The sequence below is a fragment of the Calliphora vicina genome, chromosome 1 (genome assembly GCF_958450345.1).
Source record: "Calliphora vicina chromosome 1, idCalVici1.1, whole genome shotgun sequence".
NCBI classification, from domain to species: Eukaryota; Metazoa; Arthropoda; class Insecta; order Diptera; family Calliphoridae; genus Calliphora; species Calliphora vicina.
In genome coordinates, this window is record NC_088780.1 from 105,886,442 (window position 1) to 105,904,631 (window position 18,190).

Sequence of the window (18,190 nt, forward strand, 5' to 3'; positions counted from 1 at the left end):
AAAATTATATTTCGTTAAATCAATTGGTGTTTGTTTCAAAATAAACGTGTTTATAAATATCGCGACAAAAAGTGAATAATTAAAATCATAGTTTGTTTGACGTTATAGGGGTAAATATTGAAAAGAGAAATACACATAATGCGGAAACTAGAAAAAAACTCCAAAAAATTTACTCAAAATCATCACACGAGTTTTGTTTTCCCCTTTTAAATGAGATCGCAAATTGGATTTGTTGTCATGAGATAAAATACAAATATTTTATCACTAGACATAAAATATTTTGATAACAAAAACACTTTTTCCTCAGCATACAAAGAGAGTAGTCGTTCTGTTTGTATTATAATATTTACAAATCTTTGATTTCCTCATTATTCCTTGTATTGAACCCGTGTAAATAACATCATATTTGCCGAAGATACTTCGGTGTACTCCTAATAGTTCTATGTTCCGATCTATTCGTTCATAGCGTTTTGGTGGATTATTAGGTGAATCTAAAAGGCAATACAAAATGTGACAGTTACATCCTTCAATACATGCGTGTTCCCAACTAAAAATAAAGTGTATATCAAATATTGCAATATTTGTTTCATATTAAAGGTCTTTGCGTGGACCCTTGTATTTATTTTTTTTTTCTGATTTTTGAAAATTTAGAATTAAAGATGATCAGAATGATTTTTGAATTTTATAAAAGGTCTATAAAATTAAGCCATATAGTGTTTTCATTTCGAAAATTTTCTTACTTTCTTCCGCATTTTCGACATTTTACTTTTAAGTAATTGTAGACAAAAAGGCGATATTTTTCACAATATATTTAATAATAGCATCATACTTTCTGTCTTTTGGGCAAAATTTAAAAAAGTAAAAAAAATTAGAAAAAATTAAATTACTCAGAAAGCGCAAAAATGCGCAATATGAAATAAAGTGAAATGAATTCACAACATTTCAATATATTTATTTCTTTTTATTTCAAGTTTTACAAACGTTAACATTTTTTTAAAAGCTTCCATAAATTTAAAGTTTTGTAATCAAAAATATGTACTTTAAGGTTATGTTTAAAAATTGTAATTTTTAATAGGTATAAAGGGAAATAGTTTCCAAATATTTAGGAAAGAAATATTAAGTGCTTACACGTCTTGTTGTTTTTCATTTTACACATTATTTAAATTATTCACACACTTTCCACAATTAACGGTTAAATGTTACAGTATAATATTGATACTATTCACGAAACTTTGACTTTGAGGGCAAGCAGTATTTTGTATTTTACAAAAACCAATTGCGAATTTGATTGCATTGGAGTTTTAGTAACAGGTTGACAACAAAATATAATGTATAATGACAACATCGAAATTTGTGATACTGTGATACTTTGAACTATAGTTATATGTGATGAAGGTAAACTATAAAATAAAATGTGCCTTTTTTAATACCAATAGTATTGTGTATGTTTTGAACTGGTTTTGTAAATGGTAAATCAATTTCGATTATGGTCGAAAATCTATTTTCGGGGTCTAAAAACTATATTTTCGTGATTCGTCTCCGAAACATGCAAAACAACGACTTTTGTTACTGTATAACTTCTAACCCAAAATAGGGCAGAACAAATTGTTTATAGGTACCATTAGTCTTCTATTAAGTTATTAATCTTTAATTTTAGTTGGGAACATCGACTAAATTGTATCTTTCATTCTAATCCGAATAATAAAATAAGTCCAAAAAAATTTTTAATATTGCTTTCCTTTGGAAATTTCATTTCATATAGTATGTACATACCTGAAAATAAGTATTTCTCCAGTTGGTCGTGATGGCTTTCAACCGGTTTCAATTGTTTATTTGACATATCTGATTTTTCCAATAGCATATACAAATTGCCATTGTAACGCGATACCCGTATAGACACTACCTTATAAAATATATTATAATAACATTCCATAATTTGTGTTAAAGTTCCGCGACGCGTTATTATTTTTGTCTTGTCCACATTTTCAACACCATCATTTTCAGCAGCAAAAGACATTTCATATTTAAGTGACGCTTCAATTTTTTTGGAGTATATGGTATGATTGCGTCCTATATATTTCGTAAAACCTGCATTTAAGTACATTGGATAATCAACAGATTCCGGTTTTTTAAAATAGTTAATCCTCCTGGCTGTAGTTAGATTCTCATAATTGTACTCGTATAAGGCAACCAATCGTGGTTTTTTAAAATATACACCGTTTTCTTCATATTTCTTTAAAGTTTCCGGAGTTATTTTATACAAAAATATTAATTTAGATGATTCAAATTCCATTTTTATTGCTGTTTATTATCAGTTTATTAAATAAACTTTATTTATTCATCAACCATTTATAACGAAAGCGCAAAAAAAAATTTGAACATATGAATCAAGGTGCATTTAATAAGCTGCCATCGGCAGCACAGCCAGGGTTGTCAGATTTTTTTTACCTCCATCGCCAAAAGCTAAACCAAGGTGCATTTAATAAGGTGCCATCGGCAGCACAGCTGATTATAGAAATAGCACGCACAAATGTCAAACTACATATATAAAAAATATTCGCCTGTACGCCCGTATGTCAAACTCTATATATAAAAAATAAGTGAATTCGCCTGTATTTATTTCAATTCGCCACTGCTGTCACCTTGTTAAATACGCCTTGAGCTAAACGAAAAATCGCCAAAAGTCGCCAAAATATTTTTTTTGGAATTCTACATACATATTTGGTTGGTAAAATTAACATGTTTAGAACGGCCAATGCGAAGCCTTTAACAATTCTAGCTGCATCGCATCTAAGTTTAATTGATATATGCTAATTTTGAACATTACAATTCATATTCCCCTGCAGATACTTTTGGATTTAAATAAAGTTAATGAATTTTGAACTACCGAAAATTTCCAAAATGTCTGAGTTTGAGTATTAAATGAAATAAGTACACAAAAACATTCAATCACTCCCAGATTTCAGTTTGCTTTTAACAATTCCAGCTGCATCGCAATAATTGTAAACTTGTGGCCAAAAATCTAACAAATTTGTTGAAATTTCACCTTTAAAGATCTAAGTTTAATTGATATATGCTAATTTTGACCATTACAATTCATATTCCTCTGCAGATAATTTTGGATTTAAATAAAGTTAATGAATGAATTTTGAACTACCGAAAATTTCCACATTTTAATATTGAAAATTCATTATATACTTTAAAAAGGAGTTATATTTTCTGGTAACTGTTTAAGCATTTCTTTTAAAAGTTTTTTAAGTACAAAAAACCATTTTCTTTTAAAATTTCTACATCATATTCCTCCATTTTTATATTTTGTAATTCCGTTCCAAATTCTGTGCCAAAATCGATAGATTCCAATGGCAGAAAAGAATCCGGCGAACCAATAGCCAATTTTAATGAGCATATTAAGTTATTAAGACGGCTTAAATATTTTAGAAGAAAAAATTAATATTGTTCAAACTATCAGATCAGATAATACGTGATTAATTTTAATTATTAATTATTGGGTTAATAAATATCAAAGAAATGAAATTATTTCAAGAAAAACAAATAATTTGTTAAAATTCGCCAAATAAATCGCCAACTAGTCTGTAAATCGCCATGTCGCCAATTGGAAATTTTGGTCGCCAAAGGCAATGAAAAAATGCCACGTTTGGCGAGAAATCGCCACATCTGACAGCCCTGAGCACAGCTGATTATAGAAATAGCTCGCACATAAGAAACAGCTGATTTTATGCACTCACCAAGGCGTATTTAACAAGGTGACAGCAGTGGTGAATTGAAATAAATACAGGCGAATTCACTTATTTTTTATATATAGAGTTTGACATACGGGCGAATAGTTTTTATATATGTAGTTTAACATTTGTGCGTACTATTTCTATAATCAGCTGTGCTGCCGATGGCACCTTATTAAATGCACCTTGGCACTCACCTTGTTAATACGCCTTGATCAAGGTGCATTTAATAAGGTGCCATCGGCAGCACAGCTGATTATAGAAATAGCACGCACAAATGTCAAACTACATATATAAAAAATATTCGCCCGTACGTCCGTATGTCAAACTCTATATATAAAAAATAAGTGAATTCGCCTGTATTTATTTCAATTCGCCACTGCTGTCACCTTGTTAAATACGCCTTGGCCTTGATAGTAATATTTTAATTCGCCCTAATTTTGACATTTACCGTACATTTTAACAAAAACAAATTGCCTGTTGTTTTTGCATTGTTGTATTTGTTGCCGGGACGCACTCACCTTGTTAATACGCCTTGAATATGTATATGGATTTAAAAACTAAAAATGCGACTCCAGGAAATTTAATTTTTTTGAGTTATGACGCCGTTGCAGCATATGAGCGTATTTATGTAATTATTTTGAAAACAAGTTTTATAATTTAAAATTTTATTAAAAATAATAAATTGTACAGTTTATAGTCTGAATTATGCAGACTTTTCCATGCAATATTTCATATACTCTTTAGATATAAAAGTTTTATCAGTTTCACCTTTAAATATTTCATAACTGAAGCTTTTGTTTTCATGATCATATTGAATCAAATAGACTGTGTTTAAGCAGTTGACTGAAGACATGAGTTTTTCTACATTTTGCAAAAAATCATATAAAAATCCTGTACAAATCGGGGGCTGCCAAAAACGATTCTGAAAAGATTTTAAGTTTTCTAATTTACTCTTGTCACATATACAACTCAAATTTTACCTTGGGTATATCTGATACGGCTTTTCGTTCTATAGGTTCTACTATAATTCCATTTCGGGATTTATAGCCAATATAAACATCCTGAACATTAGCTAAATATGATTGCAGCCAAAACTTTAAATATTTGTTGTCTTTATTTTTTAATGTTGTCCACATTTGCTTGGAGTAGACAAAACGACAATTATTGAGAGCATCGAAATCATCACTATATATTAAAGATAATAATAATTGTTAGTAAAACGATTTTTCTATTGAGCTAATATATAATATTCACAAATCTTTGATTTCTTCATTGGAATCGATTCCTTGTATTTCGCCTGAGTAAATAATATCATATTTCCCAAAGTTACTTCTATGTATTCCAATTAGTTGAATGTTTTCATCACATGGTTCATCTATTTTTGGTGGCTTATCGGGTGAATCTGAAAAGATATTAAAAAATATTACATATACACACAGAATCAAAAGTGAGTAACCACCAGTGATTTTTTTTAAGATCATGAAAATCATTACAGTCGGACTTAAATTTTTTTCAGAAACGAATTTATTATTCAGACCAATCTCCAACAAACCGAAACTTTTAAATTTTAATCGATGGAAAGATTTTAACTTTTATCGTGACGATATACTAACAGTTCTCATACAAAAATTATATTATATATGAAAGTATATCGTAACGAAAAACGATAACCAGAGTTTGAGAGAATTAGGTTAAGTTATTTATCTTAATAGCTAGTTTTTGGGATAAAGATAATTAATCCATATTCTTTGTTTAAACCTTGCTAAAACTAAAATGTTTCTTTTTCACTTGTCAGTTAAACTTAGCTTAACACGCTGTTAAGTTAAACCCGAAACAAATATAGGCAGATTTTAACAAATGATTGTGTTCCTCATTACTGGATTATGAAATGTCAATTTTGTTAACATTGCCATACTTTTCAGTCAACTCTCATTTGCATTCCTCAAAATTGTTCATGCCAATACTTTAAAGCAAGCTGCTCCCCTGTCCACGTTTTTGATCAGGCGGGAACCAAATAAAAAGTCAGATTAGTTATAATAAATATGTTTAATATAATTTAAAACAAATTAAAAAAACCGATTTTAAAAAAAATCACTATTTTCGACCAATGCCTGAAGTAGGGTGGATCGATTTAAAAATTTTCGTATTAGCCATTATTATAAAATAAAAGAGAGGAATTGTTTGGAAAATATTTGGTCAACATTACCGAAGATATTTAAAAAAAAAACTAAATTGAGTCGAGATGAAAAACGAAAATTTAAAAATTTACACTTCCCAATAGGCATTTTTACTGGAATTCAAGTTGAAAGCATGTGTAATTCAAGAATTGAATTACAGTCAAGCAATTGAATTATAGTTGTATTACACTTTGTATCAATAGTATGTATTTGGTAGTAAAAAGGAATCATAAATTCAAGCCATATGATTTTTTGTTTGAAAAATATTGAATTTTTTCCAATATTTTTCAAGTTTAAAAAATTATAGGTAGATATTTGCATTCAAGTCAAATTCCAACAAAATGATCAAGTGCTTGCATTTTTGGGGCTTTGGTGCTAATTAAGTTAAAATATGTATGTATGTGTAAGAGATGACTTAGTGAAATAAACAGGAATTTCTCACTTGCGCTACAACAAAGTTTCTCTAAATGAAATCTGACCACCAGTGGAGGTAGACTTTGACCACCAGTGGAGGTAAACTTTGACTTTGCAATCAGGGTGGTAACAAATTAAATTTTTATAAAATCGATGTTTTTCAGTTGGACTAGTAGTTTGTTCCAGATTTATTAGCACTTTTTTTCGATTGACCACACTGTGCTACGTTTGGTTGAATTCTGATACAGACGTTATTTATTTATTGTCATAGCAATTGCTATGGCTATAAATAAATAATAATAAATAAATAATAAGAAGGTACACATATACATATATAGTGTATATTTTAAAATATACACTATATATGTATATGTGTACCTTCTTTATATATCCCAGCGGGAAAAAGATGCAGTAAAGAGGCCTTCCTAAATGCCTCATTTTGCAGACACAAGGACTTGCAAAATCATTTTGCCGCATTGCAAAATCATTTCAATTTTACACGGCGTGTCATTGCGAGCCAAGGCCTTGCATACTCGCTGCTGTTAGAGGGCTGAGAGAAGGCCTACTTATGATGGGCTGTTGGCAGCCAACAAGCTCACTTGTTATTAGAAGGGGATTCATAGGGCTTCTTGAACACCTTCTAAGAGCAGGCAGGGTGGAATGAGTATCGGATCTTTTAGAATGTGTAAGTATGCCTTTTAGAAGGCCTACAAATTGAAGTCCTATCATTTTTTCCCGCTGGGATATAATTCTTCTGTACGTGTGTTAGTAACTAAACTCCTCCTTAACGGCTGGGCCGGTTTCGATGAAATTTGTTGTGTGTGTTTGAGTGGGTCCCTGGATGGTTTAGATTAACAATTGACCTATATAGGAACAATGGGCATGGCACCTCCCATACAAAGTAACAATTTATTATTGCATATGTGGAGTACTATTATAGTGGGAGTCTTCAAACTTTGTGTGTGCTATGGCAGAACAACGTTTGCCGGGTCAGCTAGTATGTTATATATACATATACATACTAGTTGTACATACAATTATATACCTACATATAATTATTATTTATATTTTTAGTGAAAATTTTTGTAACTGTATGAAATTAAAAATTCTGAAATTAATTTAGTACATACCAGTAAATAACAGTTTCTCCAATCGGGCATGATGTGTTTGAACTGCTTTCAGCTCACATAATGACTCATCTTCTTCCTCCATTACCATATATATATTTCCATTATAACGTGATACCCGTATATTTAAGTCATCGTAATGTCTCTTATTATAATATGATTCCATTATATGGGCTAAGGTACCACGTCTTGTAATTACTTTTGTTTTTTCAATATTTTCATCACCATCACGTTCGGCAGCAGAGGTCATGTCATATTTAAGTGATAACTCGATGTATCTTGAATACATAGAAGAGTTACGAATTATATATTTTTCAAAGCCATCATTTAAGTCGATTGGATATACATCCGATTTTGGTGTTTTCAAATATTTAATCCTCTTGGCCTTTGTAACTTTCTCATAATTATAATCGTAGAGATCAACCAATTTGGGCTTTGACAAAAAAACACTTTTCTCTTTATATTTGCTTAAAGATTGCGGAGTTAATTTATATAAAAACATTTTATTATATTAAAATTTTATTTATTGTTTTATTTTATATTAAGAACAACTTTCTTATCTCTGATATTGATAGAAGCCAACAATGTACTACAAAAATAAATTGTATCATACTGGTATGTTATATATACATACCATTAATTTTAAAGGTAATTCCCCTATTTTGAAATTAAATTAACGAGTATCACGTCGTCTGGCTCAAAGCAAGGTATATTTAACCAGGTGGCAGCATAACGCCAGCTGACTGTTTTTCACCCTAGGTCTCCACGTAGCAATTTTTATTGCTAAGCTCAAGCAATAACGTCGGCAGAGCAACAGCAGAGTGATTGCTGATTGCTTTAGGTGGAGAAAACGTTCGTCACAAATACAAAATTTTCAAAGCGAGAAGTTCTATGAAAAACTATGGTTTATTTTACGTTAAATGATTTTTTCATTAATTTCTTTGTTTTTTTGTTTGTTTTGGTTCTTAAATAAATTAAATATGGATGAATTAATCGCATCGAATCATAGAAAGAAGAAATTTTACATTAATGACAACTGAACTGACAGCTTATTGCTTAGCAATAATTGCTCAGACAATCAGCAGAGCAATCATTGCGCAATGGATTGCTACATATGGCAATTTGCGGTCTACACTCGCAAATTTCATTGACGCAATCAAATTTGACAATTGCAGCAATAAATATTGCTACGTGGAGACATAGGGTCAATAAACAATGAGTTTGAAACAAAGTAAATTAATAAAGTAGACTCCAAGGCGTATTAACAAGGTGAGTGCCAAAGTAAATTAATAAAGTAGCGACAGTACTACAACAAATACAACATTTACAAAAACCACAAGTGAATTGACAGTTCAGACCAAAGTTCAGTCCAAGGTGCATTTAATAAGGTGCCATCGGCAGCACAGCTGATTATAGAAATAGTACGCACAAATGTCAAACTACATATATAAAAAATATTCGCCTGTACGCCCGTATGTCAAACTCTATATATAAAAAATAAGTGAATTCGCCTGTATTTATTTCAATTCGCCACTGCTGTCACCTTGTTAAATACGCCTTGGTTCAGTCCATATTAATATTAGTCGCAAAGTATTTTAAATTTAATAACAGCAGTTTTCTAGTAATTTCTTAATTTATTTGTTTACATAATTATAGTAATAAAACATAAAGACTATACGTACATACATACATATGTGAATATATAAAATTAAATTAAACTTTTGTAATTTTCATACAATATTCCATGTACTCTTTAGATATAAAAGTTTTATCGCTTTTACCATTGAACATTTCATAGCTGAAGATTTTTTCTTCCCAATTATAGTGAAACAAATACACAGTGTTTAAACAGTTGACAGAAGACATGCGTTTTTCTACATTTTGCAAAAAGTCATATAAAAAACCGGTACAAATCGAGGGCTTCCAAAAGCGATTCTGCGAAAAATTATACATTTTAAAGTGTGTTCTTAATACTTACATGTATGTTTATATGGTCAAATATATGATTGTAGTATGTATATTTAAAAAGTTTACCTTGGGCAAATCTCTTGGATTTTTATATTCAATGGGTTCTGATATAATTCCTTTACAGCTTTTATAGCCAATATAAATATCTTTAACATTAGCTAAATACGACTGCAGCCAAAACATTAAATACTTGTCATCATTGTATTTCAATGATTTCCACATTTGCTTGCCGAAAACGAAACGACATTCATTGATAGCATCCAAATCATCACTAAATTTTAAAGAAATAATACATATTTGTATTAAAAACTGTGAATTTCTATTGAGCTAATAAATAATATTTACAAATCTTTGATTTCTTCATTGGAATCGATTCCTTGTATTTCGCCCGAGTAAATAATATCATATTTACCAAAGTTACTTCTATGTACTCCATATAGTGCAATATTTGCATCATATGATTCATTAATTTTTGGTGGCTTATCGGGTGAATCTAAAAAGATATACAAACATAGGTATGTTATTATGAATAGAAATTTCTAAATTATAAAAAATTTCTAAAATTTTAAGATTCAATCAAGAAAATTACAGTATTTTTCGGATTTGGAATGTTTTCATAGTTTTCAAATTGATTATTACATAAATTTGTGTGCTGTTTTTCTATAGCAATTTAATTTAACATGTATTTTGTTATTGTAACAAAAACAAAATACATGTAAAACGTCCACTCATAGCACTCGTTCGCTATAGAAAAACAGCACATTGGTATTGAAAATAGGCAAAATCTGATCAAATATTTACTAGTTTTTTTTTTTATAAAACAAATTAAATTTCTCACTTTATTTCCATTGTAAACTTAAAACTTTATAAATTTTCATTTACATCCTAATTAAAGTGTCTTTATCAACGTTTCCATAAATATAATGCATACATACCAGTAAATAACAGTTTTTCCAATTGGCCATGATGTGTATTAACCGGTTTCAATATATTTAATGGATCATATAATTCTTCCATTAACATATATAAATTGCCGTTATAACGTGATACCCGTATAGTCAACTTATCGTATGTCTTAATATAATATGATTCCATTATATGGACTAAAGTACCACGTCTTGTAATTACTTTTATTTTCTCTATACTGTCAAGACCATCACATTCGGAAGCAGATGTCATGTCATATTTAAGTGATAAATCGATGGCTAATGAATACATATCAGACTTACGTCTTATACAAGTTTCAAAACCAGCATTTAGATCGATTGGATATTGATCAGAAGTTGGACTTTTAAAGAACTTAATTCGCTTGGCAGGTGTGATTTTGTTATAATTATAATCGTAATAGGCTACCAAACGAGGTATTGTAAAATACACTTCCTTCTGTTCATAGGTTTTTAAAGTTCTTGGAGTTATTTTGTACGAAAATGTTATTTTTTTCTTCGTATTTTGTTTATTCATCGTTAAATTTTTGTGATGTGATAAAGTTTGTAGAAGACTGTATTCTTTTTGTGTTATCACTTTATCTTCTTGGTTTAACAAAATTCAGACTATATAAATTCCATGAGACATCACAAACAAATTGACCATGGGTCTTTTGATTTTGATCATATTCCGTAAACAAATAATCTTTACAGTCATTTGTACATAATCATGTTTATTTCTTTTAATTTCAAAAAAACTATCGATTTTATTACAGATTTTTATAAATACATACACAATATTTAAACATACATAGGTTTAAATATTCGTATTTTATGAAGCTGATATCAGATTTTATTGATCTAAGATGTTATCTTTAATCTAGTACTAAACTGTCTATGGTGTAAAATGCCAACGTCTTATATGAGGCTGAATAAATTTTCCTGAATTCGACTGGAAAAAAATAAATATTTACTCATTATGTATTTAAAAAATTATAAATTATATTTCCATCATAAGTGCATTTTTGATAACAAATACCTACTTTTTCTTATTATGTATGTTTTCCTAAGTGGACATAATTCAAATGAAATAAAATCTCGTACATATGTATGTGTTTACCAAATATGATCAAAATCCGAAGACCCAAGGTCAAAAACTTGTGTTTTTTATGTTCTTTGGTGGAATTCAAGATACATATAGCAAAATAAAGCCCAGGTGTCAAGTAACATGAAATATAAAATATAAACAAGAACTTTTAATTTTCGAAATCCAAAAATAGTTACTAAAACTCATGCCACCAGAAAATACTAAGCGAAGGCAGCATTCGATGTACGCCAGAGTTAAAAAACCTTCCATCAGGCCTAAGAGCGACTACAAACGGAAATACTACTCAGCGAAGCAGTCATCCGACACACCCTAGATTTTAAATCAGTCTACAAAGAAAAAAATTCTAAAGGAATCCGAAATTTTGGAGTCTTTCAACTCTGGAAATAAGAACAAGTTTATTATTCCAACAATTTATGTATATGACGTTCGAACTTTTTCTTTCACCAGCTTTTTATAAAAACCGTATGTATGTACAAATTATAAAGTTTTATTTGCTATTATTTCTCAAATTGTGTGTACTTTCTTATTCTTCAAAATGTTCACGAACGTATTCCCAACTAGTAACAATTTACTTGTTTGTGTAAAAGTAGTGTAAGGGATATAAATAAGTAATCGTGTTGAATTTATTACAATAAAAATAAAAAGAAGAACTAAATACAATAAATAAAATATACTAACTGGCATACCTAAACACGGGCGGCAAGCGTTTTTTAGTTGTCAAAAATTCTCATGCCCATACACAAGGCGTATTTAACAAGGTGACAGCAGTGGCGAATTGAAATAAATACAGGCGAATTCACTTATTTTTTATATATAGAGTTTGACATACGGGCGTACGGGCGGATATTTTTTATATATGTAGTTTGACATTTGTGCGTGCTATTTCTATAACCAGCTGTGCTGCCGATGGCACCTTATTAAATGCACCTTGGTCGCTACTTTATTCATTTACTTTGCTACTGAGCAAGGCGTATTTAACAAGGTGACAGCAGTGGCGAATTGAAATAAATACAGGCGAATTCATTTATTTTTTATATATAGAGTTTGACATACGGGCGTACTAGCGGATATTTTTTATATATGTAGTTTGACATTTGTGCGTGCTATTTCTATAATCAGCTGTGCTGTCGATGGCACCTTAATAAATGCACCTTGCTACTGAGTCTACTTTATTAATTTACTTTGTCAAAAACAAAGTAAATTAATAAAGTAGACTCAGTAGAACAGCTGACTATTTTTTTTACTTTGGTCTGAACTGTCAATTCACTTGTGGTTGTTGGGGCGAAAAATACAACAAGCCCAAAAGCAAAAACAACAACAGGCAACTTTGACAGCTCAGACCTTAAACCAAAGTAAATTAATAAAGTAGACTCAGTAGAACAGCTGACTATTTTTTTTACTTTGGTCTGATCTGTCAATTCACTTGTGGTTGTTGTGGCGAAAAATACAACAAGCCCAAAAGCAAAAACAACAACAGGCAACTTTGACAGCTCAGACCTTAAACCAAAAACAAAATTGCTTGTGGTTTTTGTAAATGTTGTATTTGTTGTAGTACTGTCGCTACTTTATTAATTTACTTTGCCTTAAACCAAAAACAAAATTCCAAGGCGTATTAACAAGGTGAGTGCCAAGGCGTATTTAATAAGGTGACAGCAGTGGCGAATTGAAATAAATACAGGCGAATTCACTTATTTTTTATATATAGAGTTTGACATACGGACGTACGGGCGAATATTTTTTATAGATGTAGTTTGACATTTGTGCGTACTATTTCTATAATCAGCTGTGCTGCCGATGGCACCTTATTAAATGCACCTTGGTGAGTGCATAAAATCAGCTGTTTCTTAATTCGCTGTGGTTTTATGTACACTATATGTCAAACTTTGTTTATGTTTACATTTGTTATTGTAAATAACATAGTAATATTTTAATTCGCCCTGATTTTGACATTTACAGTACATTTTAACAAAAACAAATTGCCTGTTGTTTTTGCATTGTTGTATTTGTTGCCGGGACGCACTCACCTTGTTAATACGCCTTGCAAAATTCCTTGTGGTTTTTGTAAATGTTGTATTTGTTGTAGTACTGTCGCTACTTTATTAATTTACTTTGGTCAAAAACAATCATGAAAAACGCAAATCGTTTCTTTATTGTACGCCGCATACAAGTACTGCCAAGGCGTATTAATACGTTAATATGCCTTTAGTGCTGCGTTGAAGAAAAAACTATATTTGATAAATACCTCGGAAAACTACAACTAGACAAGATACTTTAATAGCAACACAGTTTAAGAAATTCCAAAAAATCTATAATGTAAAATAGGAAATTAGTTTTCGAACTGTTATCCGCAGTGCAGATGATTCAGGTCTTGGTTGCCATCGGCTCGCAAAAAAGCTCTTATTTCTAAAACTGAAATGAAATACTTTTCCCTCTTCGGATTAATCCAAATAAAATTTAAGAAGCTGTAATGGGAGAACGTTTGTAAGAGGGCAAGAGACTGTACTACAAGTACATAAATAACAATGTCATATTTGGATTATGGTGGATCACAGCAAATCCTAAAATATAATATCGGATTCAGATCTGTTTTATTCGATATAATATCGGATTCATACGTAATCATACGCTGAGGAGTATGTGCCCCTAGTTTGGAGATTCTAGCAAGACAATGACCCCAAACACAGCAATAGAATTATAACCAGTGACCACTTATAAATGACTTGTATAATATACAATTGGGCAATTCACAAGGTCTCCTATCATCTCATAATCTATATATATATATAAAAATTAAATGGTTCATGTATGTAATGGCATCATTGAGAATGGCTGAAGCGATTTGGCTGATTTTTATTCAATTCGAAATTTTCAGTAGATGGTTTGTGGAAAAAAAATAATTCAAAAATTAGGAAATTTTATGTTTTTAACCCTGCATGCCAAATTATATTTTTTATGCGTTATGACCAATGTTAGTTGATTCGACTAACATGCACGAAAAATCGATTTTGTTGAACCGGCGATGCGCCTACTTCTCAAAAAGTACTGAAAACGCACAATACTATACCTCTTTATATATAAAAACTAAAAACATTTATATTTGCTATGGTTTTTGATTTATTTGTAATTTAATCAATTGGCGTCTTCAGTCTTAGCAATATCACTTGGAGTTTTTAAAAAAATAAATGAAATAAATTTAAAAACTTAAAATGCTTCCTGGCATTATAATTCAATGTTTTGCACAAAAGGCGCAAAGCTCAACTTTGTTGAGCTTTGCAGTTGAGCATGCAGTCTTTGTGATGCTGTGTTTCTGATAGGAACATAACACGCAAATTTTTCTTTTCTTAATTTTTTTGGAGCTGTATTTCGTCTCCTGAGCAATAATGTCACTTAGTTATTCATCGCTGTCTTCTAAATCGTGACCACTGCTTTCATAATTGTTACTGTCCACTATATCTTCCGAAGAACTTTCTTCAGTTAAACGTGGCGCGTATTCGTTCTCGGAGGTACTAAAATCTTCATCATCATCGGATATAGCCAATATTCTTTAAAATTCATCATCAGATATTTCAGTTGCAGTCATTTTCTAAAGAAAACAAAAATTGCAATAATACCAATGTTAGTCGTTACGACAACGCTGTTTTTACAAACATTCATACCACTTAAATGAGGTACACAACAAGTTAGTATTGATCGACAGCAGTCTCACAACTAAATCAATCTCTCAACGTAAAAAATGAGAACGATACAGAAAGAGAAAAAATTGGGACAGGAAAAATCAATGATGTTAGTCGAAACGACTAACAGTGGGCATGCAGGGTTAATATATTGCCTCTTTTCACTTTTAATTTTTCTGAATAATAGACATTTTTTGGAGAGACTAGAAGAACTAAAAACACAGCCTCCTTTTCACTTCTCATTTTTTAAGAAAGATAAAATTTTAGGAAAAGTCAAAAAACTAAATCGCATTACCTCCTTTTCACTTCTCATTATTCATAATAAGATACTTGATTAATTAAATTCCGGTGTTAATTATTCATTTATTTTTTTCACATTTTTTATTTTACTATGTCAGGAGTAGCGACGCGCACTGCGTCAAGCTAGTGTTCTAATATTTTACAATGGTTTGAAAATGTTGGAATTGCCTTTCAAGCAAAAAATTTCCTTTGTTCTATAATTTTTTTTCTGTTAATACTCATATTTTCTGTATTGCAGGCCTTCGGATCATCCAGAGGCCTTTAACCTCTGAGGTGAACACCGGCTTCGCTAAAATCACTTTTTCTATAAATCATATTTTTCTGAAGTACTGCCATATAAATTCAAATAGGAATTTTTGGATCACAATGTTAATAAACAGTTCCATATTATATATCATATTAAAGGTATTTTGAATCACTATTCAATGATACCCATAATGATAAGATAATTTTCCAAATATATGAGAAATTTACTATTATATATGTATATACTACAAATTCCTATAACTCTTAAAATATGAGAGCGGACAAAAATTTTAACGTTTTTGTGCTTATAATTATGAGAGCTATCAACAACAAACAAATTATTGAAATGCAAGCTGTTTCGTTGATCTTGATTTATGCCGCTACGTAATATAATATGCCGCTACACGAAATAATTGAATTTTTATATGATATCAGGCATAATTGCTACGTAATATAATTATTGTGGGCTTTTTAGACTTTGTATTACAAATAAATGAAATAAAATGAAACAAATATCTATTCAAAAATATAGAGGGTATTAAATAAAGTCTCCCGATATGAGCAATTTATAATATGTACCTACTAAGAAAAAGTGAAAGCTCTTCTAACGTTGGATCCACATCGGGAAATTTTACTGTATATTATTCCCTCCCCATTCCTTTGAATTAGAAAAAATCTAAGTGTTTTTTATTGGTTTAAAACTTTAAAATTATATAAAACATATTCATTTTATTTCAATGAAATGCCTTATATTAGATAAATTATTGTCATCATTTCTGACATGATTTTTTTTATAAAATTAAAATTATTTCATTATAATAATTGTAATTTCACCTTTTGTTCTTTTCTATCTATGATTGTTTTAAAAGTATCAAATAAACTTATCAAACTTCATTATAATAAATAAGAAAAATAAAACAATAGTAAAGGAAAATGTTTTACAGAGATTAACAAATAAGGGGGGTTAATTATTTTCATTTTGACAGTAGTCTATATACTCTTTTGTAATAAATGTCTTATCCGTTTTTCCTTCATATACTTGGTAACGAATGCAGTTTATATTACGTTTTATTTTAAACACATATACTGTGTTTAAACAGTTGACATTGGACATTAATTTCTCAACACGTTCTAGAAAATCAAATAAAAATGCTTCACCAATCGATAACTTATTAAAGAAATGCTGCAAATTAAAATAAAAAAAAAAACTTAAGATCCGTTCATAAAAATGTTAAGATATTTATGTACATACTTTAGGTAGTTTTGATACAATTCTATGTTGTAGTGGGTGTTCAACGAGTCCTTTTTTGTCTTTATAGCCCACGAAAATGTCATTAACCTTAATTAAATGTGCCATAAAAAGATAACGTAAAAATTTTCGATTTTGCTTTTCATTTTCCAAATCGTTCCACATTTGCTTAATTAAAACAAAACGACATTTATTAAGTTCATCCATGTTGTTGCTAAGAATATAGAAGAAATTAAACATTAAATAATACAATAAATGTTTGTTGTTATCATACAAATCATCAAATTGTTCTTTAGCCATAATGGCTTGCACCGGCCCGGAATAAAAAATATCATATTTATTCAAATTGCTTCGGAAAACAGCAAGTAATTCTATGTTTTCATTCCAAGGCTTTGTAATGTTTGGCTGATTATATGGTGAATCTGAAAATTATTTGTACATGGTAAATAATTCGTATAGGTGCAGATGTATAATTTTATTTGAAATTTACCTGAAAATAAATATCGCTTCAATTGATTGTGATGTGTCTCAATGGGAGATTGTACTTCCAAATCGCCTTGCGTTTTTTCTCCCTCATTGGAATTTTCAGTTGTCATATAAATATTACCATTATAACGTGTTACACATATTGATAGTTCTTTACTTTTCTTGCTACTAATCGATTCCATTATATTGACAAGGGTACCGCAACGTGTATACACCTTGGTTCTATTTTTGATTTTACAGTCCTCGGCAGACATTGCGTATTTAAGACACAAATCAACGTGTTTCGAGTACAATGATGTCATGAGGTACTCTTGGTAGCCAGCATTTAAATCTATTGGATACAATTCATTTCGTGGTTTAATGAAATAACGAATTCTGGCTCCTGTTGTAATTGTTTCCCATTGTCTTTCAAAATAGGCCGCAATGCGGGTATTTGAAAAATGCACTGACTTATTCTTGTAGTCATTGTAAGAAGCTTTATATAAAAATTTTGTAGGAACATTCTCCATAGCGAACGATTTATTTTACAATGATTGAGGCTCTAATCATTATCTGCTTATTTATACACAGAAACAGTAGAAACCATTGTGTAGCAATGTTAAACGGGGGAATCACTTAATTTGCAGTATCGTTCATGACGCAAATGCAAGTCGCATATAATAAGGTAATGTGAAACAGTGCTTTGTTTCCGTATAAAAATAGACAAAAATATAAAATTTATTAGGATTGTGCTTTTTAACTAAATTAAGAATAATTATAATATTCAGAATAGTCG

The 18,190-nt window shown here is 30.1% G+C and overlaps 3 protein-coding genes across 3 annotated transcripts; all 3 read right to left on the minus strand.

The window, feature by feature from the left end:
• Nucleotides 1-4,322: 4,322 nt before the first annotated feature.
• On the minus strand, nucleotides 4,323-7,978 carry LOC135955066 (uncharacterized). The gene is made up of 4 exons (XM_065505361.1): nucleotides 7,465-7,978; nucleotides 4,998-5,145; nucleotides 4,724-4,928; nucleotides 4,323-4,665 (listed from the first exon to the last, which is right to left on the minus strand). Exons 1-4 carry the CDS (start codon nucleotides 7,961-7,963, stop codon nucleotides 4,447-4,449), a joined length of 1,071 nt encoding a protein of 356 aa, XP_065361433.1. The 5' UTR covers nucleotides 7,964-7,978; the 3' UTR covers nucleotides 4,323-4,446.
• A 1,097-nt stretch (nucleotides 7,979-9,075) lies between these two features.
• Nucleotides 9,076-10,948, minus strand: LOC135955075 (decapping nuclease DXO homolog). Its single transcript, XM_065505372.1, has 4 exons — nucleotides 10,365-10,948; nucleotides 9,775-9,922; nucleotides 9,496-9,700; nucleotides 9,076-9,396 (listed from the first exon to the last, which is right to left on the minus strand). Exons 1-4 carry the CDS (start codon nucleotides 10,888-10,890, stop codon nucleotides 9,175-9,177), a joined length of 1,101 nt encoding a protein of 366 aa, XP_065361444.1. The 5' UTR covers nucleotides 10,891-10,948; the 3' UTR covers nucleotides 9,076-9,174.
• Nucleotides 10,949-16,633: 5,685 nt separating this feature from the next.
• Nucleotides 16,634-17,939, minus strand: LOC135955084 (uncharacterized). Its single transcript, XM_065505383.1, has 4 exons — nucleotides 17,420-17,939; nucleotides 17,204-17,351; nucleotides 16,933-17,143; nucleotides 16,634-16,863 (listed from the first exon to the last, which is right to left on the minus strand). Exons 1-4 carry the CDS (start codon nucleotides 17,922-17,924, stop codon nucleotides 16,645-16,647), a joined length of 1,083 nt encoding a protein of 360 aa, XP_065361455.1. The 5' UTR covers nucleotides 17,925-17,939; the 3' UTR covers nucleotides 16,634-16,644.
• Nucleotides 17,940-18,190: the final 251 nt, after the last annotated feature.

Bases quoted from the DNA above. Each gene is read 5' to 3' on its own strand.
- LOC135955066 (XM_065505361.1), bottom strand. From the start codon at position 7,963: ATGTTTTTATATAAATTAACTCCGCAATCTTTAAGCAAATATAAAGAG. The intron at 5,146-7,464 runs GTATGTACTAAA...ATATCTTTTCAG, and splicing joins GGAGAAACTGTTATTTACTG to ATTCACCCGATAAGCCACCA. The intron at 4,929-4,997 runs GTGAATATTATA...TTTAATATATAG, and splicing joins AATGAAGAAATCAAAGATTT to TGATGATTTCGATGCTCTCA.
- LOC135955075 (XM_065505372.1), bottom strand. From the start codon at position 10,890: ATGAATAAACAAAATACGAAGAAAAAAATAACATTTTCGTACAAAATA. The intron at 9,923-10,364 runs GTATGTATGCAT...ATATCTTTTTAG, and splicing joins GGAAAAACTGTTATTTACTG to ATTCACCCGATAAGCCACCA. The intron at 9,397-9,495 runs GTAAACTTTTTA...AATTTTTCGCAG, and splicing joins ATCCAAGAGATTTGCCCAAG to AATCGCTTTTGGAAGCCCTC.
- LOC135955084 (XM_065505383.1), bottom strand. From the start codon at position 17,924: ATGGAGAATGTTCCTACAAAATTTTTATATAAAGCTTCTTACAATGAC. The intron at 17,144-17,203 runs GTATGATAACAA...CTATATTCTTAG, and splicing joins AAAGAACAATTTGATGATTT to CAACAACATGGATGAACTTA. The intron at 16,864-16,932 runs GTATGTACATAA...TTTAATTTGCAG, and splicing joins TTGTATCAAAACTACCTAAA to CATTTCTTTAATAAGTTATC.